General features: G+C 37.9%; 2 protein-coding genes across 7 annotated transcripts; both read left to right on the top strand.

Annotated features, from left to right (window-relative positions):
- The first annotated feature begins 2,842 nt into the window (after positions 1-2,842).
- LOC110687728 (chromatin modification-related protein EAF1 B-like) lies at positions 2,843-20,622 on the top strand. 4 transcript variants are annotated; one of them, XM_021864351.1, is made up of 23 exons: positions 2,843-3,287; positions 6,542-6,742; positions 6,819-6,873; positions 6,976-7,073; positions 7,166-8,528; positions 8,630-8,749; positions 8,915-9,163; positions 9,948-10,139; positions 10,897-10,977; positions 11,226-11,283; positions 11,370-11,890; positions 11,971-12,024; positions 13,467-13,524; positions 13,623-13,816; positions 14,038-14,091; positions 14,181-14,261; positions 14,398-14,526; positions 14,702-14,818; positions 15,945-16,045; positions 16,180-16,398; positions 16,485-16,863; positions 17,432-19,217; positions 20,175-20,622. In XM_021864351.1, exons 2-22 carry the CDS (start codon positions 6,600-6,602, stop codon positions 19,130-19,132), a joined length of 5,967 nt encoding a protein of 1,988 aa, XP_021720043.1. In that variant the 5' UTR covers positions 2,843-3,287; positions 6,542-6,599; the 3' UTR covers positions 19,133-19,217; positions 20,175-20,622. The 4 variants fall into 4 exon arrangements, with proteins under 4 accessions (XP_021720043.1, XP_021720042.1, XP_021720041.1 ...); XM_021864350.1 differs by having other exon boundaries at positions 8,915-9,181; positions 16,494-16,863; XM_021864349.1 differs by lacking the exon at positions 20,175-20,622 and having other exon boundaries at positions 8,915-9,181; positions 17,432-19,132.
- A 2,240-nt stretch (positions 20,623-22,862) lies between these two features.
- Positions 22,863-26,644, top strand: LOC110687727 (pentatricopeptide repeat-containing protein At3g46790, chloroplastic-like). 3 transcript variants are annotated; one of them, XM_021864347.1, is made up of 3 exons: positions 22,863-25,150; positions 25,278-25,863; positions 25,946-26,644. In XM_021864347.1, exon 1 carries the CDS (start codon positions 23,066-23,068, stop codon positions 25,031-25,033), a length of 1,968 nt encoding a protein of 655 aa, XP_021720039.1. In that variant the 5' UTR covers positions 22,863-23,065; the 3' UTR covers positions 25,034-25,150; positions 25,278-25,863; positions 25,946-26,644. The 3 variants fall into 3 exon arrangements, with proteins under 3 accessions (XP_021720039.1, XP_021720038.1, XP_021720037.1); XM_021864346.1 differs by having other exon boundaries at positions 25,286-26,644; XM_021864345.1 differs by having other exon boundaries at positions 25,278-26,643.
- Positions 26,645-26,802: the final 158 nt, after the last annotated feature.

Genomic DNA, 26,802 nt, shown 5'->3' with positions numbered 1-26,802 from the left:
ACCTCTTTTCTTTTCTCATCTTTGTTGGACGACTGTTTCTGTCGTCCTTCTCTTTTGTCGAACCTCTTCCCGTCCGACTGTTTTATCGTACACAGATCAGTCGCCTGTATATAGGCTTCTGCTTCAATCAAGGCCTCTTGAAGAGTCGCCACCCTTTTTCGAACTAAATCAAATTTGAAGGTAGACCCGTCTTTGAGACCTCTAAAAAAGTCAGTATAAGCTACCTCATCCGGTAGCCCTTGAATCTGTATTCTCATCAGGTTGAACCGCCTGATGTAAGAACGAAGCCCCTCCTTCTCGCCCTGCTGAATGGTTCCCAAATCAAGGGTCGTTTTCTTCGCAGGGATGTTCATAGCGAAGTTGGAGGCAAATAAGTAAGCAAGCGTCCTGAAGCTGTTTACACAACCAGTCGGCAGGTTGCCGAACCATTGCTGTGCAATTCCCTTGAGAGTCGCTGGGAAACACTTGCACCAAGTGGGATCATCCAACCCTTGAAGGTACATCAGGTTGGTGAATGCCATCAGATGGTCTTCTGGGTTAGTAGTGCCGTCATAGGCGCCTACTAGAACATTTTTTACTTTGGCCGGCTGAGCGGCTTCAGTAATTTCCTTGGAGAAGGCCGACGGCTGTTCACCAAGTCTAAGCAGCCGTAGCTGCCAGTCCATAGGTTGGACGTTTTTTGCTGCAGGTCCACCAAATGGAGGTGGCTGCATGAAATACTGTTGTTGCGGCACAAATGGTAAGTTTGGTACCGCCTGGGCACTATGAAAGCCGGACTGACGGGAGGTGCCGCCTGACTGACTCTCATGGTACGACTGAGTATGCCTCATCGAGGCATTTCGCAAACTGTCTTGAAAATTTGAAGTAGAAGCCGACTCTGATAATCGGTCACTCTTCTTCTGCTCTAGCAGGAGCCGAGCATCTGTGAACGTTTGCTTTGACCCGTCCGCCTGAATATGACGAACCGGTTTCCTGTTTCCCGTAGGATAACGGAATTTTGTGAAATCAAGAGCAGGTGTCTCCCGCTTTTTGGATTTAGGATGAGGAGTCGCCTCTCGCCCTTGAACTGGCTTCCTCTTCAGTGAAGTGGAAGGTTTCTTGGCCGACTGCTCTTTGACTGAAGCAGGCGGTTTTTTTGTTGATCAACTCTTGAATCTCTCCCTTGAAGTCCCTCATGAAGGTCATGAGTTCGTTCCTTGTGATGGGAGCAGACCCATCAGTCGGCTGTTGCCGAGCAAGCGGTGCGCCTGCTGGCTCGCTTCCTGTTTGAAGATGCTCCCGTTCCCTCCTTTCGGTATGACGGGTACGTCGGGCCCTTAGGGTCCCGTCTGGAGCTGTATGAGTTTCAACTTCAAATTCACTTTCAGTATCATGGTCCGACTGAACTTGAGGGTCGTCTAGGGGACGCCTCACTTCTGGAGTCGGTACAGACTTGGATGCCATCTCTGAAGTACTCTCCCCACAGACGGCGCCAAATGTTTCGGGGTTTTCTGATGTCCTGCGGGAGAGTTACAATTCCGAGACTGGAACCGGACGCCTGTACCTGCAAAATAACGGAGACTCCTGAGAGCTCCGCCTCCAACGGTCAAGTTAGTACCTGATTAAGGAGTAATTAATACGGAAATTAAAGTAATAAGGTCTCTCTAGGTGAGAGTGCTTAGTGTTGGTAATCTGCTTTGTTAGCGAGATCAGCCGGTTATTACTGTGTGTAATTAATGTATGTTTCTTCTCGATCCCCCAACTAATGAGGATTAGTTAAGTATTTATAGCCTTGAGAAGCGTGCCACTCTCTAGGTTTAAGGTAAACCTAGGGCTGACCGGGCCTCTAGACTGGATTGGGCCTTGATGGCCGGTTTTCCCATTTGGCATGGGTGGACACGTGGCGTGTCTCAATTGGTCCGCAGAGGACGAATCTGTGATTGACACGTGGCAGGCTCCTATTGGCCTACGTGAAGGACACGTGGCGGAACCTGGTTGGTCCACTTGTCAGACGGTGATTGGAGGATAAAAATCCCCTAATCACTAAGTATATTTCAACAATCACCTTTATATTGTACCAAAAATGAGCATATTCGAATCATAAATTTGCAAAAATGTCAAATTGTGAGAATAAATTTTCGATTATGTATTCATGCGTGTCTAGGTAGATGCTAGCCCCTTGCTTCCCCTCTTTTTTTTTCCCGGTTCGCATATAACATTTATCGTGCATTGGATTCGTCATTAACAATATCGGTTTCTAAAAAGCTCTCAACTTTGTAGTTTATGCATTTCAGTTTAATATATCTCTCATGGTTGAGTCTTTCTCCGCGTGAATTTTTTCTGATGACCACACATGAGTTATATATTACTGTTCTTATGAAATTTATGAAACTCATATATAAATTCCACCTTTATTTACAAAGTGAACGATGACGACCTCTATTAAAGTCGCAAATTCAGGTTCGTCTCTATTATCCTAATCGTAAACTTATGTTCTGTATTAATACATTTGCATTTGTATTCTACATAGCTAATTATTTATTATAACGTGAAAATACTTTCTGTTAATGATACAATTATTTTTCCGATCGAAAACATTATTCTATCCCAAAATCCAACATATTCCCTCAATTTTACAATTTTATAAAAACATAGTTCCCCACGTCCAAGCTCACTTTGCTTCCTCTTACTATTTAGATCCCCTTACCACTATTACACATCTTTTTAGAGAGAGAAAAACAAGATACTCAATTTTGAGAGAAAAAAACAAAACCAAAATTTATTTATTACACCAAAAGAGAGGGAAAAAAAAGAAAAAGAAAAAAAAAACCTAAGTTTTGTTTTTTTTTTTTTTATTTATTGTCTTGGGAAAAAGGAAAAAAAAAAATCCACGAGGGAAAAAAATTATTTTTATTTTATTTTTTTTGAAACGAAGAACCAACAACGTCGAGGTCGAAAAGCTTGTATTTTTTTTTTCTGGGAAAAAGGGGGAAAACAAAAACAGCAAAAAAATAGAAAAATTGAGTACACTACGATTTGAGGACGTGTTTGCATGCTTCAACATTTTTACAGAGAAATTGGAGAGAGAAATTGGTTGATAATTTCATGAAATTTTGCTGGGAATTCGTTGTTTGAAAAGGGGGATAAACAAAAATCAAATTTTATTTTATTTCACTTTCGTTTTACAAGCCCTAAAAAAACCCTAGTTTCGAAAATTAGGGCAACGGATTTCATACTTTGCTTGATTCTCGTGCCCTAGAGTTTTTATCAAAGGGTTTCGCGTTGCGCGGGTGTTGTAATTTGCTCAGGTGATCTTCTCGACCTTCAATTTTGACCTAATTTTTTGTTTTTTGGGTTCGCAAACCCTAGAATGTCATCAAGTTTGGGAAATTAGGGTTAGTGGATGTTAAATTGTGTTCAATTTGTCTTGATTTTCGACTTGTTTGGTCAATTGATGAGCTGGGGATTGTCGAAATGTGATTTTCCTTGCATTATGCTGCTCAATTTTTGTTGGGATGGTGATGGGGTGCTTGTTTGTGATCAGTTCTTTAAATCTCGAGGCTTTTTATCTGTGGCATTGAATGCTAAACTGTAATTTGAGTTCGCTCTAGATGTAAAGTGAAGCTCGTTGTCGGGAGGTCATTATTTGATCATTTCTAGTCAAGGTTTTGTGTTGTTGGCATCTGTAGAATGTTGTTCTAAGGTGAAATGAGGAATTATTGTTTCATTTATTTGTTCACTTGTTAGTGTTGTTATTAATTAGCATTCATTTCGTTGTTTGCTGATAGCGCACGGTACAATTTCGGTACATCTTCTGCAAGTCTGTACAGTTTTCAAACTTTGCTGTGGCTGTGTTCTGCTACTAATCTATTTTGTCTCAGTTAATTAGTCTTGGTTATATCAGCATTAGATTAGATACATATCTGCCCACCTATTTTAAATTTGAGTGTTGAAAACACTGCTCTTATATCTCCTCCCACCCTCCCTTGACCATTTTGTTGGTCAATATGTATTAAATGTTAATATCCATTTACATGTTAAAACATTAGTTTTTGTTTGCAATGTAATTATTGTACAAAGATAATAGTTATTCAGCTAATGAGAAAAGTCATCGTGGTATTAATATATATAATCCAAACAATATTGTGAGTTTCAGGTTTGTTTCGTCAAATTCTTTGTTCCTACCTTCTTTTATGAACAAATTATTGATAGTTGCCCATGATATTCCTCAATAGTATATGGAGCATGGCACGAGAGCAAGTCAAAACTCCCTCATCGTTTTATTGGAGGGTTGCTGTGAGTATGTATAGTATATGACATACGGAATTACATTCTAGATTGGCAGTGTCAATGGGTATTTGTGTATCATAATTTTCCCTACGTAAGTTCTTTGAACGCCTGAGCAATAAAGCATTTTTAATATTTGTAATCTAGTAATAAAGTCTTTTGCAGCTAGGATAAGCAATGAAAAGGAAAATCTTACAATATTAATGGGAAAGCTACAATTAGTGATTAAAATAAGTGTACATAATATACAAATACATGCATTTGTGCATGCATGCACGCGCACAAACACACAATCACATGCATACATATACTAGTTATAAATATATGTAAAGAAGTATAGCATGTATGTGTCTATATAGAAGGTGAGGTTATTTGAAATGGATTTTGAAAATTAGGATTTATAACGTTAAATATTCAATGAATCTGATATTCAATGACACACAACTGTTGGTAGTAGGAACCTGAGCCATTTAATTTCTTTTATTGCACTGTGTTTGACGTACTGCTCTGAGCTCTCTTAATTTTACCCTGTACCTCCTTTCTCTTCAGTCTCTGTACTTGAAATACTATTGGCTGGCCATCAAAGGATTCAAGCAACTGGCTAGACTTTCTTTGATGGTTTAAATAGCTTTTCTTTTTCCTTTGTTTTTACTCGAACGTTTAAAACATCCATTGTCCACTCATTCTTTCTAAACAACATCCAGTGTTCACTCATTCTTTCTTAACAACATCTTCACCTGTTTTTCAATTTTTATTCATATATGGTTTCCTACCTCAATTGGTAGTTTGGAGCTTCAATAGGTGGTTTTGGATGGTATATATATATTTCCCCCTCTCTCTCTTAGATCTTTTACCGTATAATTTTTATCGAGTTAGTTGGAGCTTAATTTGGTAAATTTTGCTAGTATCCGAAATTATTGATCTGGTAGCAAGCTTATTATTATTTTTTTCTTGTCCAAATTTCCTGTAATTGATCTTGCTCTCATTATTGAATTCAAGTGTTGAGGCTTAACTGTGTGCCTTTATTGTGAAATTGTTTATTACTTTTTTTTATCCTTAAATTGTAGTTGAAACAGTAGCCACTTAACTCCGATAAGGGATTTTTGCCAAGTATTTTCATGTTTTTATCCGTTTAGATAGATGTTTCTGATTTTGGTAATGTATATCTTAAATGCATGATATCGTAGTTGCTTGATTGTTTGCTAGGAAGTCATGGATTTGTCTTTGACTTTCACATTAGTTATTGGCTGCTGGCTTTTTGACGACAAGGCCGTGAGTTGAGAGAAGGAGGGAGGGTGCAGGGAGCAAAGATAAGGGGGGTTGTTAAGGATTATGGCAAAGGTTTTTTGGTACTTATTTTGTTTCAGACCTTATTAGCATAAAAAGTTAGATATATGTACAAATATGTCATTAATGGGTTCCGCCTTAAGGTATCCATTAGATTTAGTTTTCTGCTTATTTTTTTTTTTTAATTTTGATTTTTTAGAGTCAATTACTCTTGTTATTTAAGCTCATATCTAAGCAGGCATGAGAGACCTATGATTTCTCCATGAATTTGGATCTTTTTATGGCTGGGAAATTATAATTATTGGGACTTAAATGGACAATTGCTACATTCTAGCAGATCTTAGAATTTATATGGCTGGGGGATTGTAATTATTATGTGGGACTTAATTGGACAACTGCAACATGCTAACAGATCTTAGAGTGCAAATTTATATTATACAAATTTCCATTAATCAAGTAAAATTCTTCAAGGACTTAGACTCTGGGCCCTGGTTTGGTGTGGGTATTTGTTGTACTGTGTTGCTTATCTTTCTTGATGATAGTTTACCTTTAACCTTTTATTGTATACAACAGCAATGACTTTTGAGAATCCAGTTGTATGGTTTGTGTATATGGATTCACAGATGTATGTAAGCCCTATATGTAGTCCAGAATTGTGGAGAGACCGTTCTTGAATTTTGGCTGTATGCAATTATTGCAATATGGCTAAACTTCAGTATACTTACCTGTTTTCTATAGTCTATAGTTGTCCTATCAAACTGCTAGTCAAGTTTTGTGCTAAGCAGTTATAATTTCTCTCTCCCTCTTTTTTTTTTTGGTTTTTTTTTTTCCTTTTCTATTCCAGTTTCTTTATTGTGACTTATCTATTTCCTTCCTTTTTTTTTTTTCATCTTTTTTACTGTCAAATTTTAGTGATAATTTGAGGTAACTAATTTTTTTTTTTTTTTTTTTTTTTTTTTTTTTTTTTTTGTAATTTTCTTTTCTTCAGAGACCTGACCAAATTTTAGAGCAATGGAAGGGGACCAGCTATAGCTTTCTGGATAGGAATGCATGGATTTAGTTCTGGATCTACTTTCCTCGTAAATGCTGAGGTTGATTCCATGGGAGGAGTTGTTGACGGTGGAGTTGGTATTGGCAACAAACCCTCTCCACGCCGAGCAGCAATTGCAAAAGCACAGGCTGATCTAAGGTAAGATGGATTTATCTCTTAGAGATTGTTGTTTTTTTTTTTGTTGTTTTACCTACAATACTTACACTCATGACAGGCTGGAATATGATGTTCGAGAGGAGAGGAGGAGAGAGCTTGAGTTTCTTGAGAAAGTAAGAATCTCTATCATCCTTTTTCAGTGCATCAATGCCATCCTCTATTGCTGTGTGGTTCATGTGTCAAATACTTTGTTGCTAATGCCCTTCTCTTTGTAGGGTGGAAACCCTCTTGACTTCAAATTTGGTCATGCTGCATCAGTGAGTGTCCAGTCTACTTCACATACGTATCAACACCCAGATCAGATTTTGACCAGGTAGCTAGCTCCTAAACTTGATTTCTTATGCGGAAGCGTGGACATTGTGTATTGATCAGTAGTTACCGATTTTTTTTTAAATTGTGATACAGTGAAGCAAAAGGCAGTTTTGCACTGACTGCCTCACCTCATGGAGATTCTGTGGAAAGTAGTGGGAGACTGGGTATTACTACAGCCTGTGAACCAAATAGTGCTGATAATTTTGATGGTGATAATGAGACTCTTGAAAGCGAAAGAAAGTCTAAACATCCTACTAGGGTTAGCATCACTCCTTCAGAGCATTCTTCTCAACTTGATGGGAGCCAAAGTGTCAAAGATTCCGAGGACTCCCCTATTTTTCAGCCCAAAAAGGGTCAAGCATATAAGAGAAGGAATCGGTCTCGGACAAACCGTGATGGCCCTCGATCAAGTTCCAGTGACATGGCTACTCGTGGTGGACATAATTCTGCTTTGCCTGGTCGACATGGATTACTTTCAAAACCGGTTGTTCCTGAGAATAAGTTTGTAATAGAGTCAGATGGCGCACATGGCTTGCATCTATCAACAACCTCTAGACCTATTGAAATTTCTGAAGGTAAGTTAAATATGTCAACTTTAAAGGATAAACGGGAGGAACTGGGTACTTCAAGAGTAAAAGCTGATGATGTTCCTGCTGCTACTACCTCTGTCAAAACTGATCTAGATGCAGTAAATGAAGATGTAGTTACTGTAGACGCTGAAGGTCCTCCTGGTTCTGGTACAGAGAAAAAGGAAGATATCGCTAGTTCTTCCCAACCAGATGAGTGTGGTAAACTCAACGGTGATGGCAAATCGACACCAAATGATGCCCTTATTTACAATGCTGCAGTTGTTACTAAGGGAATAGATTCTGAGTCTTCTTGCACCCATACTAGCATTAGTGTTGATGGAAATGGAAATACTGAGAGTGATTTGTATACTAACTTAAAGAATGTAGATAGTAATGGGGCCCCTAAGGAGCACAAGCTACCACTTGGGGATAAGTCCATCAGTGTAGATGATGAAATGCTGTATGAGAAGCATGTTACCAATACAGTAGAAACTTCTTGTGTTAAGGATGTTCAGAATTCTCTCAGTCACCAAGGCAATGGCTTTGCTGATAAGGATCAAGAAGTTGAGGTAGATAAATCTTCTTCTAGAGACAAGCTTGACAAGCTTGAGTGTCCTAATAATAGAGAGGAGTTAGGGGCAAATGATCATGCTGAGACAAAACCCGATAAAGAGCATGTTCTCCTAGGTGATTCTGTTCCCAAAGCAGAGAGCTCTTGTCCTGTGGGACCACTTTCCTCTGTCGAACCTTCTTCCCAAGAGGTGAATAACAATGATATTCCTGCTCCACCTCCTGCTTCGAAGCCTCAAACTTCAAATGATAACCAGCAGAAGCAGTTTGACAAGGCACACGAGGACAGAATATTAGAAGAGGCACGGATTATAGAGGTATTTTTTTGTTTTTTTCTTTTTTCTTCATTTATGATATCTTAGCTCTTAGATTGTGTACCTGTTGCTTTTTGATCAAAGGATTATGGTTTTTCAAACAGGCCAAACGTAAAAGAATAGCAGAGTTGTCTGTTGGTTTGATGCCACGGGAGCACAAACGTAAATCTCATTGGGATTTTGTTCTTGAAGAGATGGCTTGGTTAGCAAATGATTTTTCACAGGTCTGTGAAGCTGAACCTGTCTTTTATTTGTCTTTGCCATACTTTTAATTCGTTTGGTCCTCTAGTCCCGGAGTTTGTGATTTCTGTTGCCTGACATTTCAGCAAGTTCCATCAGTGTCATATATCTTTCTTATCTTATTTTTTGCACTCTTCAATTTTTTCTAGGAGCGTGTTTGGAAGATAACAGCTGCTGCTCAACTTGGCCACCAGGTAGCCCTTGCTTCTCGGTCAAGATCGGAAAAACAACATAAGTTTATGAAGCAGAAAAGTGTAGCCCATACTTTGGCAAACGCCGTGATGGAGTTTTGGCATTCAGCAAGTCTTCGTGCTGAGAATGTTGCCAGTTCTCAGTTAGAAAAATGTATGAATGATGCTTCATTAATTGCAGATGCAAGTGGACAGGCGAAGGATGAGGTTGGAGTTCCTGATATGGTATTGCGTGTCCGCTATTATCTAATTTTTACCTTTGGAATGTGTGGTTTTCATTTTGTATTGTCATTTACTCCCTCCGTTTTATTTTGTTTGTCCCACTCTCTATTTTGGGCGTTTGAAATTGATTGTACCACTTTCTAATTTAATCCCTCACATATCCTCTTTATTTCCCCATATTACCCTCGTTATAATGGTCCCTATGCAAAACTTTAATGGTCTTAATGTTTATTGGCCCCAATGTACATGAATCATCCTTTTTCTTAATTTACGTAAAAGATTTTAAATGGGACTAACATTATGAAACAAAGGGAGTAATAGTTTGTCCAAATAGTCTTGATCAAATTTGTTTTTTGTAGCAGGCTTACTCTATGTTCCTCTCTGACATCGTTGTATCATTGTTGCTGGCCTGTTGTTTATTGATTAAAAATGAACAGTATTGATGCTGGATATAAATTTTATTATGATGTTATATTTCAATGTAGTGATGTCTTTTCAGTTCGTTAGCCTGTTGTGTCTCTGAGTTGGTATGCTCTAGTTTTTCTTTGGGTAATTGTTTTCATTCTGTCCCATGTGAATCACAATAAAGTAACAAGTCTTAATGCAATTTTTGTTTGTGAATGGATATGTCTTCTGCTGCTTGATATCATATTTGTTTTTAAGGTTATATTATGTGGTGCTACTTTACATTTCCTGATGGCATCTGTTATTAGATAGGAGATATTGCTTTTGAGTGCCTATAACTTTATTGCATGTTATTGTTGGTCAGGGTGAAGCTTCTGAAGAGAAGCTGCAATCTACTGGAAGTAAACAGGACCTTTCTCTCTACGGATATGCAGTTAGGTTTTTGCAATACAATTGCTCTCTAACACCTCTTGTTAAAGTTGAGGATTCAGGGACTCCGGATGTTGCATATGATATGGACCTGGCAGGAGTTTCCTGGCAGGACCAGCTAACCGAGGTATGTTTGGATTTTCATTGCTATGCTGGTTTGTACAACATTTGGTGATGTTGGGAATGACATATGGCTATCTGTTTCTTTCCATGGGTTTCTTTGCTTAAAAGATGACATGTCAACATGTGTGTATGGTTGCATTCCACTTGTTAGCCTTTTATTGGAATCTCTATCCTTTGTACATTGCCCAGCCTGTTTATGTTGCCTTAAATGGCTATAAATACTTGGCTTTGATCTTTTATAGATTAGACACCCAAGCCCCATAATTGTTGTAACTTAGTGAAATTGGGGGATTTAAGGAAAGGGAAATCACTCGGCTTATCAAGATTTTAAGAAAAGGGGAGTATTGTTTGATTCATTGCTGTTATAAAAACTAAGATATGTGAATTATACACTATTGTTTATGCATTTACCCAAGACAAGATTAACATATTATGGGATGTCTAAATCTATTTTAAAAAAATACCATCATTTTGAGACAGGGTGTAATAAAGGTTGGTTGGGGGGTTCTTCCTTTTGGACTGTGTGTAACTACATTAATTGGTTGAACACTTGAACCTAAAATCAATTATCCTCATGACAAATAGCTTTATGTGATTCCAAGGTTCTCAACTCCTCCCATGGCTGATTTTTATTTTACAGTTTTTCTCACATGAGTGATGTGTGTTTTATCTGGATGTCTTCAGAGATTAATTTGTATGTTTAATATTACATGTCTCTCTGCTGTATGTGGTCTTATTTTTTACTCCTTTACTTTTTTCAGGAAAATCTCTTTTATTTGGTTCCTCCGGGTGCAATAGAGACGTACAGAAAATCAATTGAATCATGTTTAACAGAGCTTGAGGTACACACATCTAGTCTTTGTAAATGTCATGCTATATATCCTAATTCTCTATGTTGGATACTTCTTACATTGTTCTTTTATCACTAAGTTATTTTAGATCCCAGATAGTCACTGAAGGTTATGCAACAATTATTGAGCTCTGCATTTTGTATGTTTGTTTTTTTTTACCCCCTTTTAAATGTGATTCTTTATAGCACGTTTAACCTTCTCTCTTTATGCACCTTTCCATGGATGTCGTGATCATTTAGAGGGCGAGCAACAATGTACAGGAGGAAGTTGATACATCCTTTTATGATGCTACAGCAGGTACTGCTTGGTGTGCTGACTTTTTTATATTTATTTTTGCTGAATCAGTGGTTATTATGTTTAACAATTGCTCTTTACTGTTTTAGAATTTGGATATCAAGAGAATGATTATGAAGAAGATGAAGGAGATAATGTTTACTACCTGCCTGGAGCATTTGACACTGAGAGACCATCAAAAAAGAAACGAAAAAATATGAAATCATATCCTTCTGCTAGATCATATGAATTGGGAGGTGATCTTGCCTATGGACGCTGTGTGGATAGCAGAAATGGAACCCCTCAGTCTGCCTTAATGGGAAAAAGGCCTGCTGACAAAAATTTTCATGTTGGTTCTATTCCCACGAAAAGGGTACGCACTGCTTCTAGGCCGAGGGTTGTGGGTCCCTTTGGTCCAGGGTCCATGGGTGTTGCTCCTGCACCAAGTAGGGCAGATGCTTCTAGTGGAGATACTAATTCTTACCAGGATGACATGAGTACTCTGCATGGTGGGTCCATTGTCCCAAGAGGCTCAGAGGTTGATTCTGCTATGGACTATGAGAATCAATCTACATTTGATTCTGCAGAAATTTTGGCAAAGCCCAAGAAGAAGAAGAAAATTAAGCATCCGGTAAGTAATTTGTTAAACTGAATACTGGGTTAAATGATATTACTCAACTTAATTGTTTGCTTTATTCTCAATGGTTGCAGGGTGCGGCATATGACTCTAGGTGGCAGGTTGATTCTTCTTTCCAAAATGAGCAGGTGATCCTTACTTTCTCATAGTTTACTTCCATGTCTGCAAAGTTTGATAAGGCTGAACGGGCTTTCAGTTAGTTTATATATTTTGGTATGAAGAGGCTATCTATTATTTAAAAACTGATTTAAACCAAAGTAGCCATACATAATCTTGCCTCCAGGCAAGGGATATCGTTTACTACTTATGGCTGAAAGCTCTACAGTTAAAAGAAATTTAAAATTTGTGATTATGGGGTATTGCAATTATGAAATAAAAGCAGGAAAACATAATCACTAAGATTATAAAAAGAAAGGGCAAAGATGCATCAACTTCTATATTGACTATGTTGATGCTCCTTTAATAGTTATACTCATCAATCATCATAAGCCTTTCTTCGAAAAATATAAGGTTTTCTGGCCATTTAATTCCAACCAAACTCTTTGGTTGTTAGTCTTCACCAATTCCCAGGCATCCCTTTGTTTCCTCCTTCTGTAAACCTTTTTTTTTTTTTTTTGGTTTTTTGAAGCATCTTTTATCCTTTCCTAAGACAAATTGTTCCATTTATATAGCTGTACTGAAGCAGCACAGCGAAGATGTCATATCAAACCCATCTATTATTGTACATTTACCTATTTTCAGATGACTAAATGTTGCCTCATTTGGTACCCTCCTATATCTATTGTAACATTCTAGCATCTTTTCCTTGACATTTTGGCCCTTCATCAGTTCACAAATATAATATTTTGGTAGGGGTTTCTAAAACTAATTGGTAGTGGTATTATAACTGGTGAGTTTGGAAGTAGGCATTAAGTGCTTGTGTATTTCTTGTCTTTTTAGTTGTGTAAAATACAATAATTTGATTGGGGTTCCTAAACCATATCTGTAGTGGTATTATTGCTGGTGAATTTGGAAGTGGGCATTAAGTGCTTGTGCATATCTTGTCTTTCTAGTTGTGTGTGGTACTCCCTCGTCACTTTTCTATAGTTACGTATTCTATTTTGGCTGTATCCTTTCTGTGGTTACTTTTTTAAACTTTCCTGATATAGAATACTAATTTAATATACTTACCCCATATTTTCACACTCCCAATACACACTTACCCTCATATTACCTATTTCTAATGCAACTTTTCCTATTTACCAAAATTTACCAATTCCCAAAGCAACTATTTCCATTTACCAAAATATTTGCCTTCTCTCAAAACAAAATTTCTCATTTTACGTACTCCCAAAGTCTTTCTCTTATTTTCCGCGTAAAACAAATCAAATGTAACTGTAGAAAATTGACGGAGGGGGTAGCAGTTCGTGGTGAAGTGAAGTTTTTTTAGAAGAGACTGGCATTTTTTATTGATATTTTGCTCAAACATAGATGCTTAGTTGTAATTCTTTATCTGTGGTGGTTTGGATTATATATGGACTATGTCTGGATGATACTTATATGTCCTGCATCTTCTTTATTGCAAATACAGAAAGATCACGCAAGAAAGAGATTGGACTGTCACCAGCCTGAATCCAATGGGAATAGTGGTGAGATTTTTTTTATAATTAATTTTTTTCTTATCTCACTTTTTAATTACCTTTGTATAACCATATTAACTGATTGTTTATTCCACTCCCATATGTAGGCCCGTTTGGTCACCATGCTAAGAAGCCAAAGACATTGAAGCAGTCGTTGGATAATTCTTTTGATAACACAATGCCCATGAGTGGGTCAGTTGCTTCACCAGTTGCTTCTCAAATGAGTAACATGTCAAGCCAGAGTAAAATCATCAAATTGATTGGAGGTCGGGATAGGATTAGAAAAGCGAAAGGGCTTAAGGTAAATATATGAAGAGTGTGTTTTGTTTTTGTTTTTTTAGTTATTGTAAAAATATATGAATACAATACCGGGAACAACCTTTAGACTAGTTTCGATTAGTGCAGTCCTTCAGTGTATGACCTGATATGTCTCTACCACCTTGGACCCTTCTGTTGGTATAAAACAAAACTGTTTGGTTGTTTTATGTGATCACAGCATGAACTGATGAATATTGCTTGTAGGTGCCTGCTGTGCAGCCTGGCTCTGGAAGCCCATGGTCTTCTTTTGAAGATCAGGTTTGCTATCTTTTCCATTTCTACTACCAGCTGTAAGTTTGTTATATAGTTTGAGTTTGCCTGATATTCTTTGCTCTCTTTTGCTCTAGGCACTTATTGTGCTTGTTCATGATATGGGTCCAAATTGGGAGCTTGTAAGTGATGCTATTAACAGTACTTTGCGATTCAAGGTATTCTGAGGAACTGTTATGATTAGTGATTTTTCACTTGTTCCACAAATCGATTTCTTACAGTCAAACTTAATTCTTGATGTTTTTTCCTTTTGCCAAAGAGATATTGCTTATTAGTTCTTGCTGATTTTTCCAGTGCATTTTCCGCAAACCTGAAGAGTGCAAGGAGCAGCACAAAAATTTGATGGACAGGACTCCTGGTGATGGTGCTGAAGATTCAGGATCTTCTGCACCATATCCTTCTACGTTACCTGGGATACCAAAGGTAAATTAATAGGCTATTCTAAGTTATTATTATTATATATATATATATATATATATATATATATATATATATATATATGCTTTAGAATTGCTTGTAATGACGCGTTCTCTCCTTGTTGCATCATAGTGTTGGGGAAGCCTGCTTTTTCTGAATGTATCATACTTGGTTTTTTCAGGGCAGTGCGAGACAATTGTTTCAGCAACTGCAAAGACCGATGGAGGAGGATACTATCAAGTCCCATTTTGAGAAGATTATTCATATTGGGCAGCAGTTGCATTACCGGAAAAAACAGGTTTTTTTTTATTTTTTTTAATTTAATTTTTTGTGTTTTGTAGTTTATTTTATTTTTATTTTTATTTTATTTTATTTTATTTTAAAAATGCATAGGCATATGATTTGAATGATTGCCTATGCTTTCAATAGTATTATGAATTGGGAAATAACTACTGTGTGATTAAGGGTCATTCAGAATCATCTTTAATATCATAGCAGTATCTAATCATTCTTTTCTATAGAGGCATTGTAATAAACTCAGTTAGACTGGTATGTAGCATATATTCACTGCTGCTATCCCATATTGCTCAATATTAGTTCTCTTCCTCCAATTCCTGGTTTGTGTTGGAATTTTTTATAGTCTCAATTGTGGTGCTATTTTGGCCCTTTGTTTGAAGGCATTGATGAAGTATTGTTCGCTATAACTTAAGGTGTTTAGCAATGGCAGTAACAGATGAGTTTCTTATTAAAAACCTACAATTCCTAAACTATTCTGCAGTTCTTTTATGAGGTTTTGATAGTTTGCATTCAATTAATTGCTTGTGGTTTTATTGCAGTTAATGGTGGGTCATCTGCTTTGAAAGCGGTGTTAGCTTTTTTTAGCTTTTCTACGTATGAAATATATAGGAGATCAGAGATTAGTAATGTTTGTCGAGATGCGAAAGTTTTTGATTGCTATTCATTGTGAAGCAATTAAAGCAATATGGACAATAGATTGAATTATAGATTACAAATAACATCTGCTGTTGCAAAGTCATTTTTTTTTTATCCAGCGGCGTACTTGAATTTAATGTTATCGTCCTTATTGTATACACTTGTGTTTTCCTTTTGCTCATTTTTGTCTCATGGGAGTGATGTGATTATTATTCTGGTTAACCATTAAAAGATCTTTGGTGGCTGTAAAATGGTTACCTTGCCTTGTAATAATCCCAGAAAAATTGACTCAAATTCAGATGAAATATGTTGCTTTTTCTTTTTTGGTTTGGAATTTCTCCTGTGAAGTTTTAGGTTTATGCAACAAAAAGTTAGGAAAACTTACTCATTCAATTGTGTAAGCTGTAATAGGGTCCTACACTCCTATGTGTTTCCTACCTTGATTTTGAAATCTCTTTTAATTTTTAACTTGATCTTTCCTGCTTGTGAAGAATGATAATCCAGATCTGAAGCAAATAACTCCTGTTCATGGGTCACATGTTGGTGCACTCTCCCAAGTCATGCCGAACAATTTGAATGGGGTGATTCTGACGTGAGTTTTATTCATTGTTTAGAACTTTTGAAGTGTTTCCTAGGATGGGATGATCTTTCATTTATTGTTGTATGTCATCTTTACTGTTATCGTGTTCAATCCTAGATCCTCATTTTTGTTTTCACTTCTGCCAGGCCACTTGATCTGTGTGATATTGCTGCATCCAACCAAGATACAATTCCTCTTGGGTTTCAAGGTTTGCATGCTGGAGGGTTGACATTGCCAAATCAAGGTGCTAGTCCGTCAATGCACCCATCTGGCAGTCTCAATACCTCAATCCCAGGTCTTCCAGGTTCTCCTAGCATGGGTATTAATAACAATATGGCATCTCAAACTCAGTTTTCCAACTCTCGGTAATTTGCTTTATGATTCGAGATCATGATTTGCTGTGGCATATCTGTGAATGAATCTTCTTGATCTTAACCTTTTGCTTTGCTAGGGATGCTAGATACCCAGTCCCTAGGTCTACAGCTATGCCTATTGAGGAGCAGCAAAGACTCCAGCAGTACAATCATATGCTGCCTGGAAGAAATGTTCAGCCGTCAAACTTGTCGTCTGGGTCTCTTTCAGGATCAGATCGTGGTGTGCGTATACTTCCTGGTGGAAATGGTGTTGGTATGGGAGCTGGAATGAGCCGAAGTATGCCAATGTCAAGACCAGGAATTCAGGGGGTTTCATCTTCATCAATGCTGAATACTGGAAGTATGCTGACCTCCAACATGGGAGGGATGCCTAACAACATGAATGTGCACTCTGGAACAGCTTCTGGCCAAGGAAACTCAATGTTTAGACCTCGTGGTTCATTGCATATGGTGCGGGTGAGTTTTTTTTTCTTTCCTTTGTAGTCTTCTCCTCTGCTATTTTTTGCTTCGTTACAAGTTACTGCATTCCTCTATATGGTGCCTCACTACCCACATAGTTTAAAACTAATTGGAGGAGATTATAGATATTTTTTATAAATTCAATATGTCAATTTCGTTGTTAATATTTTGGTTCCATATAGTAACATTAATGTTTTCAATCTGCATCAGCATAAAGCAGCTGAGTAATGTTAACAAATATCATCTGATTAACTAAAAAAAAATATTTTTTAAAGACAATTTGGGGCCTTGGAAAGAGGGGAGGGGGAAGTGACATCAATAGTGATCTTACAATCTGATTAAAGTGAGACCGTAACAAGCTGTTTCTGTACATAATTAGCTTATAAGATATAGATCCTATTTTTCTTTTTTGGGACCTATTTAGATTTCATTTTTTTGATTTGTTTTGGGGGGTGGATGATGGTTAGTTCCATAAGGCATAGGATGAATACTCAACATTGGTACTGTGATTTCATTCAGTGCAACTTCCTAATCTCACTCACTCTACATTGCCTTCTGTGTACAGCCTGGGCAGAATGCAGAGCATCAGCGGCAGATGACATTGCCAGAATCTGGGAGCCCAGGGGTGCCTCCTTTTGGTTCTCTGAGTTCTGGGTTCAATAATCAGTCTGCTTCTCCACCTCTTCAAGCATATGCTGGCCACCATCATCAGCAGCATCTAATGACGCAGCAACATTCTCATGTGCTTGGTACTCCTCATCTTCCTGGATCAAATCACTCTGTCACGCCAGAGCAACAAGCCTTTCTCCGCCTTGCTAGAGACAAGCAAATCCAGCATAGATTGTTGCAGCGGCAACATCAACAGCAACAGCAACAGCAACAGCAACAGCTTCCTGCGTCCAGTGCATTGATGACCCATGCTCAAACTCCTTCCCAGCTACCTGTATCATCTTCTGTTCAAAACTCTTCCCAGCTTCAATCACCATCTTCTTCTCAGCCGGTGTCATTGCCTCCTCTGACTTCGTCATCACCAATCACTCAGGTGCCTTCCCAGTCATCGCTGCAGCAAAAGCACCAGGTGGGAAAAGCAACACCTCAAGGACTTGGGCGGAATGCGCAAAGTGGCCCAAGTGGATTAATGAATCAAGCGGGAAAACAACGTCAAAGACAAGCTCAACAAATACAGCAGCAGTATCTGCAATCTGGCAGGCAACATCCCCAACAGCGTCAACAATCACAGTCTCAGCCACCAGCTAAACTATTGAAAGGAATGGGAAGAAATAACGTGCTGATGCATCAAAATCTTCCCATTGATCCGTCTCATCTGAATGGCCTTACAGCTAACTCAGGAAACCAAGTTGCTGAGAAAGGGGAGCAGGATGTGCATTTGATGCAGCCTCAGGGCTTATATCCAGGATCTGGTGTAAATACGATGCAACAATCAAAACCTCTGGCGTCACCCCATAGTTCAAATCAGTTGCAACATCAAAAGCCATATGCAAATTCCGTTCCGGCAGCACCAAAACAAGGCCAAATACCTTCTCACTTGGATGGTAGCAATCAGAGCCAGGTTCCAGTTGTTTCTTCTAATCCAGCATCTGGAGGGTCAACCCAAGGACTTCCCTCAACCGTAATGCCTTCTCCTAACCATCAACCGTTACAAGGACAGTCACAGCCTCCCCTTAAGGTGGTTAGTCAATCTCAGCCTGCTCTTCAGAGGGCAGTTCATCAAAATCGTCAAGTGAATTCTGATCCTTTGACCAAATCGCAACCTGATCATGCCCCATTGGAGCAGCAGTATGCGAATAATACTTTAACTGCAGGGGTTCAACCAGCATGTGCTGATTCTACTAGTGCCATACCTGCACCATCTTCTGCCGGCACTGCTGCACGTAAACAAGGTCTGGAATCTCTAAGCGATCCAACTTTAACTAATCCACCCACAGCATCAGGTCCTATCAGCAGTCCTGCTATTACAACTTCATCAGATAATGAAACTTTACCGTCAGTTAACGATGGTCTGGGGCAGAGGCAGCTATCAGGTAACTTGGCAGTTCATGGACACGGGGTACAATTTCAGCACCAACAATCACAGCTACAACATCCATCACCACTTCAACCCATTTTACCGCAAAAGCAGTCACAGCATCAGCTGCAGCAACTTGAAAAATCCCCCCAGAGAGTACCACAATCACAGGCTCAGTCACAGATTCAAGCTGGGCAAAGTGGTGTGTTTGCAAGGACCCCTAATTCGAGATTGGAATGATCCTCCCCATTTATTGAGTGCTAGTCTCGGCACGCTTGTACCTGCCAAGATCAAGTCGGCATGCTCTTGTAACAGCAATGTACAGGTGAGTTTCAATTGAGACTTCAATTTTCCTCCAGACCAGGTGTTGCATCTAAACTTGTTTTGTGGGAGTGTGATGGGTAGTGTCTGTTTCTTTCTTCTTGGATGGGTTATGGGTTTGTTAAAGTGACAGTAGGATTAGACACTTGGCAGTTATTTGCTTGACATGGAATAATGAGTTGTACTTTTTGTTGAAAGGTAATTTAAAAAGGTTAACTGGAAAAGACAAGAAATTACTATAAAATGTGGCAAGCTGCTACCTAATTTACCCCCTCCCTCCATTGAATTTGGGGATGTCTACTCCCACACCCAGCCAAATGTTTTCTTTTAATACCTAGGGGATTTTGTATTTTGATGGATTTTCGATTTTTCTGGGAAACATGACTTCCTTATCTAATTACTTATCACTTGATACTCCCTACTAACTTCTTAAAAATCACCTTGGGCCCATGTAATCACTCTTCCTGGCTTTCTTGTATATCTGTGAGGCTGTGCTTGTAGATTGATGGGGGGAAGAAAGCAGCTGAAAAGAGTGGAAAGATATTAAATGTCTTTATTTTTTATCTTTCCTTGTTCTGAACTTTAGAGCTAGTTGAATCTGATTTGTCTGTAATTTCAAGCCTAATCACAGGTTGTGAAAATTTTTGAAGCATGCCTATCTCTAACCAAATTATTATTCTTTATTCTTGCCTCTATTCCTTTGTTTGTTAACTATAATGCTCTTTCCCTTGGGTAGCATGCTCATGTTTTGTGGGTTCTCTAAGTTTCTTTATGCAACTTATAGTTTAATTGGTTGGTTGGCTGTGGCTACTTCCTTTCCTGTATTCAGGCAATTGAAAGGTCTCTAAATTGCATCTGTGTTTCAGGTTTTTAGCTGTGACAAATTTATCTCTGTTGGGCTAAATTGATTTTATGGATGTCATTTAATGAGATGCTAACTAGGCTATGACATTACTTACAGATGAAGCTGTTAATCTGCAAGGGCACTACAGGGAAAAGGTAAATGGGATGATGATCGTAACTTTCAGGTTACTGACTTGACAAGTTTAGGCAGGCCTTTTTTGGGTTTATAATGTATATTACCACTGCTTAGAGCTTTGTGAAGATAGAGATTATAGAGGTATGTATGTACAGGATCTCATCTCTCTATCTTGTTAACCACCCTTTTTTTTTTTTTTTTTTTTCTAATCCTTTTCCCCTCCCCAAACTTTGGGTTTCCCGCTCATCAATATGGGGTCTTATTCCTTTCCACCCCCAATAGTTAGTCCATGTATTATTTTGATTAGAGTTAAGGGGGGAAGCTTCATTGTTACAGGCAAATGCCTTTGAAAATTTTGTGAATATAGCTTCGTAGTGTATAATGATTTTTTTTATCATTATCTTGATCACCTTTTGTTCTCTTGCTCTAATTGTAACTTTTTTCATAGTAATATTAGTATGTATTCCTTGTTTTGTAAGCTGATTTTGTGAGAACTCTGCAAATGTTAGTTTAAACATTTGCTCTCTCCTTGGTTATTGTACAATTTGTGCTGCGGTTCAATAGCTTTGAAGCTATATCCTTGATTAGTTGATTCCCATTCTGCTATATAAAGGAAAAAGAGAGTGTGAATAGCTGAAAAAGAAGCAGCAAGAGAAGAGCAAGCCTGTTTATTTTTCTTTTGCAGGTATGTAGTCCTGATTGCTTGAAAGAGGGGACTTCTGTTCTTGTGAGGTGGAGAATGATGGGTGGAAATGTTACTTTGAGGTGATTACTATGTGTTATGGGATATGAGGAGCAATTGAAAAGGGTTGCATCCTGCACAAGTACCGCTGCAATATAGTGTGGTTCCCTCGTTCATATGTTATGATTTCATATTTGACTTGTCATAGAAATTTGAACTGTTGTACGATTGAAACATGTTAGCTCGTTTACATTTTGATCTTTGTTTTGTACATTTACAAAGAAGGTAGGCGTACGACAGTAAGCTGTCTCAAGCTTCATGGAGATTGTATCTAGAAGCCTTATCTAGGAGCTTTATCTAGGAGCTTATAAGTTTGTATATAATCTAAATTTCTTTCAGCCTTCCTATTCAACTATTAATTCCTCGTTGCCATCATTTTTTCCAATTCAACTGCGACTTAACTACCTAACAGTAGCGGCTCATATTATCAACGAAAATTGGTTTAAAATAATACCAACTATCTACGGTGTGAGCAAAATAATACGAATTTTACTATTTGCTATTAGTAGTACCACCTTTTATATTATATGTGCAAAATAGTACTTCAGTCACTGGAAAAGTATAGTCTATTTATTATTATTATTATTATTATTATTATTATTATTATTATTATTATTATTATTATTATTATTATTATTATTTTTCTGTTTTACATCATATATACACCAACCCTTTGTTAGGCAATTTTTTTTTAATATTCAATATGTATTTAATTTTTTTTTTTCAAAATACTTGTAGTAATTTTTACTACAACGCAATAGTAAATAGGGTATTTAAATGCATTATTTGATGTAATTAGTTTAAAAAATTGTTTAAAAAATCCAAAAACTTCCCCACATTATTTTGGTTGGTGAATGCGGGGAAAAAACCTAACAAAGGGCACTATTACGTATATGAGAACCTACCTAAATAAGTTCGAAGTTTAGCCGCTTCAAGAAGTCTAGATGGACATATAGACTTTGATGAACTTATGAAAGATACGGATACATGGCTGTTTAAAAGTGTCAAGTGATGATTAATTCGATTTGTCTTGTGTGTACTTCACCTTCGAATGGTTGGATTTATATGTGTGATTCAATCCACATGGAAATCATGGGATATGATCATTGTTAAGTGTGTTGTACTAGGTGTCAATTCAATCCGTAGGGACATTGACATTGATGCATGAGATGTGGCTAAATTGATAGTTGTGGAGAAGGTTTAAAAGTATACACTCTATATGGGGGAGGATTATTGGAATATATAGTGTATGTGGGGAGCCAGGATGCCGCGCCCGCGGGTCTGAGGAGAGTTCTCTCCCAAGGCGCGGTCCGGCATCTCCAGAAAGTTGGGAGTGAACCATGTTCACCCTGTCCGCGCCCGCGGGTTGGCTACCGCACCCGCGACCCTCTGGCAGTTGCAATTTTTCGATCTTTTATTAAAAGATATGATTGAGAGATTATGAAATGATTTAGTTTTCTCTTTGGTTCTTTCTCTCCAAGAAAAATAATTCTCCATGTTTTCATTGCGAAATCTTGCAAACTTCTCATTGAAAACTCTTGAAATTTAGCCTTCTTTGTGAATTGTTCATTAGATTTCGATTCTAGTGCTAAGAACGAAATTTGCTGTCAATTGTATCTCAAAGAGGATTTCCGGTTTAACTCAAGCACCGTGTGGGGGAAATAAACCTCTTTTGGAAAGTGTATACACGCCTTTGACAGTGTATCAAGGTTTGAGTTTTACGGGACATAATTATTCTCATGTTCATGCTTGTTGTCATCGGATTGGAGGAAAGGCAAGTTTGATCTTTTCACACTAGTGTATTCTTTGTAAATTTCTGTAATTTCTTAGAGTTAGATAATACTTGATTGAGATACATTGTGTTGTATTTGATATTTACAATTTATATTGTAATCATATAATTTAAGATTTGTTCCAACACATATTTTAAGTGTTTTCTTTATTGAAATCACTGTAATCCTAAATGCAAATTTTTTTTTTTCTATTATTCATGGGCAAAGTCTTAAACCGCTACTGGTTTTACCTCAAAACCACTTTGCCTATAATTTTACAAATTTAACATCTTGATAAGGGCGGCCTCTTATGAATCACCCCAATTGAAGGAAACTCGTCTTCTATCAAATGCATCAAAATGCTATTCCATGCCGCAATAAGCTTGCGGAAAATCTCTTACTGTTGTTCTTCATTACCCTGTTTTTTCAATGAAATTAACACCCATTTCTTCTTCATTCCACCATTTTTACTTCTGAAAAATGCTCATTATCACTCTTTTGCATCACCAGTAACTACTAATTATAGAAACTACGGCAAAAACTTTGATTACCCATCTTCAAAATCTAATTTTTCAATCAACCCTAGTTGTTCTTTGTCTCCTGCAGATTACGCCTCACTTCTTAAATCGTGTATTTCTCAAAGAGCGATTGAACCTGGTAAGCAGATTCATGCTCAAATTTGCCTATCTGGGTTAGCTTTAAATGTTGGTTTAGCTACAAAACTTGTTGATCTTTATTGTAATTGCAATGCTTTGGTTTATGCACACCAACTGTTTGATAAAATGCCTAAGAGTAATTTGTTTTTATGGAATGTTATGATTCGTGGGTATGCGTGGGATGGACCTTATCAAGTTGCTATATCACTTTATTATCAGTTGCTTGATCATGGGCTTAATCCTGATAACTTTACTTTCCCTTTTGTGCTAAAGGCGTGCTCGGCGCTTTTGGCTGTTAAGGAGGGTAGGGAGATTCATGAGCATGTTATCAGAATTGGTTGGGAGAATGATGTGTTTGTGGGTGCTGCACTTATTGATATGTATGCAAAATGTGGTTATTTGGAGAGTGCTAGAGGTGTTTTTGATAAAATTGTAAGTAGGGATGTTGTTTTGTGGAACTCTATGCTTGCTGCTTATGCCCAAAATGGGCACCCGGAAGATGCACTTACTTTGTGCAGTGAGATGGTGTTTGCGAGTCAGAGGCCTACTGTTGCTACCTTGGTGACAGTTATCTCGGCTTCAGCTGACATTGGTGCCCTTCCTCAGGGGAGGGAGATTCATGGGTTTAGTTGGCGGCAAGGGTTTGCGTTTCAAGATAAGGTTAAAACCGCTCTTGTAGATATGTATGCAAAATGTGGGTCAGTTAGAGTGGCAAGGAGAGTGTTTGAGAGGCTTCAGGAGAAAAGGGTAGTTGCTTGGAATGCTATGGTATCTGGGTATGCTATGCATGGTTGTTACAATGATGCAATCGACTTATTCGAGGAAATGATCAGTCAAGGTTATGTGTGTGATCATATTACTTTTGTTGGGGTCCTTTCTGCTTGTCGCCATGGTCGTTTACTGGATGAAGGTTGGAGATATTTTAACCAAATGATTGAAGAGTATCATATCAATCCTACGGTGCAACATTATACATGCGTGGTTGATCTCCTTGGCCATACTGGCCGACTAAAGGAGGCTCACGATCTCATTATGCAAATGAAGGTTACGCCGGATTCTGCTGTTTGGGGTTCATTGCTAAATGCGTGTAAGATCCATGGAAACGTAGAATTGGGGGAATTAGCATTGGAGAAGATCATTGAGCTTCAACCTAATGACTCTGGGAATTATGTGATTTTGTCTAATATATATGCACAAGCTGGACAATGGGATGGAGTTGCAAGGGTGAGAAGATTGATGATTGATAAAGGAGTTAAAAAGAACATAGCATGTAGTTGGATTGAATTGAAAAATGAAGTTCATGCTTTCCTCTCTGGAGACACTTCGCATCCCATGTGTGACACTATATATGCAGAACTAGAGAGGGTGACAGGATTGGTAATGGAAGCTGGGTATTCTCCAACTACTGGGACAGTATTCCATGATGTTGAAGATGATGAGAAGACCGGCATGGTATGCAGTCACAGTGAAAGGCTAGCAATTGCTTTTGGACTTATCAGCACTCAACCTGGAACAAGGCTTCTTATCACGAAGAACCTTCGGGCATGTGAAGATTGTCATATCTTCATTAAATTTGTCTCAAAAGTGACACAAAGGGAAATTATTATAAGAGATGTCAATCGTTACCATCACTTCAAGGATGGCGAATGTTCTTGTGGTGATCATTGGTAAATTAGATGGGAGTCTTCCTATTGATATGCTAATGGTGTCTATATGCAGTGAAAGCAATATCTGGTATCTACTCCCTCAGTCTTCCAGAAACAGTCTGGAATCAGTTCCTCTCTTAAGGTATCTTCATGTTCTCAATTTGATGGCTCCCATCACTTTACCATGAGTCTTGTAACTCTTTTATGTTGCTTTGTTCTGGCATATTTCCTGTTTATTGGTCACGTGGTTAACACCTTGTTTGTTTTAGAGATGCAGAATATGCAGTTCCTAGGTCTGGCATTCTATTCCAATAAATCATCAGCTGAAACTTTAGCAGTACATTTTTATGCCCTGGAAGAAATGTTGAACAAAGAATCAATCGGCTTGTGCATATGCCTGCTGGTGGAAGCAGCTTTTGTATGATGTCCGGAACCATTAAACATGCCAATCTCAAGACCATTGGAGGATCTGTTTCTATGTGAATTCTGACTTCAGTTTTAACGCTATTCATGAAGATGGAAGGACTGAAGGAGCTAAGGTTATTATTTGATCATTTTACTTATTGGGTTTAGTATGGTAAAGTTTTTGGAGCTGCCTTGACCACATACTATAATAATGATGTGAAAGGAAAAGATTCTTTCTTGACCTTGTTAGAAAGAGGCAACTTTGGCATAGGTTGTGGCAGCAGCATCAGTATCAATTGCTTCCTTTGTTTTCTGCTTTAGTTATGCATATTCAGGCTTCAGGTCCGATATTCTGTATATGCTGATGCATTGAAATCACCCAGAAATCAGGATTCTGTGTATGCTTTACCGACCGTTGGTTTGTCTTGAAGTCATTGAAGTGGTATAACGGTATAACTATAACCTCTCTAAGTTTTTGCCACCTCGCAAGTTCCATGCAATTCTTGGTTTCATTAACTATCTGCAATTACAGTTCCAGCAATATCAAAGTTGTTTAAATACCAGTTCCAGCAATCATCAGGATGAGGTTGGTCTTCTTCATGCTCCTGCACCATCTCGTTGTCTTCTCTTACCATCGACATTGTAAGGCTGATCTAGTCTTCCCTCTAAGTGGTAAGTAAACTCAGCTATATCTTCAGAGGGGAATTCAACCAAGTCATGAAATGAATTCTTGACCCCTGATTAAGCTGTGATGAGCTGGTCATTCTTCAGTAGGTTGCCGACATTTGTTACTAAAACCAGTTAAATGTCTTGGCTTTCTGCTAGAACTGTTGCTAGTAAAGCAGAAGAATCTCTGTAATTATTTGATGTAACTTTGGTGTCTAATTAATGACATTTTGGGTCATTTTCTGGCATAATTATACTGCCTAACTAATGGCTTCCAGAATTCGATAGGACAACCTAATTGTACTTTTTGGTTTGAAACATCCTAGTTGTACTTTTACCTTGATTCAAAAGCTCATTGTATGCAGTAATTTGCAAGGGTGTGGTGATGTATGTTTAACAGAAGTAATTTGCAATGGTATGGCGGTAATTTGCAAGTGTATTGTACCCTCGTGAGGAGGCAATCCTAATGTTTTTTTTATCTTACCTTTATTAAAATAATAATAATTATTTGCAAGTGTATTGACAACGATTATAGAATGGAGGAATTAGTCTGTAGAAAGAATTAACTTATGTCAAAGTTATTAACTTATGATAAATGAATAATTTTCCCAATATTGACTCTGCTAAACATAATAATTTCTGCAATGATAAATCAAGTCATGATTCCTCCTTTTACTTGTTGACATTTTAAAACTCCTATCAGTCAACAATTTTTAATTTACT

This window comes from Chenopodium quinoa, unplaced genomic scaffold (genome assembly GCF_001683475.1).
Source record: "Chenopodium quinoa cultivar QQ74 unplaced genomic scaffold, ASM168347v1, whole genome shotgun sequence".
Classification (NCBI taxonomy): Eukaryota; Viridiplantae; Streptophyta; class Magnoliopsida; order Caryophyllales; family Amaranthaceae; genus Chenopodium; species Chenopodium quinoa.
The sequence above is the reverse complement of the archived record's forward strand: the minus strand, read 5'-3'. Positions and strand labels throughout refer to the sequence as shown.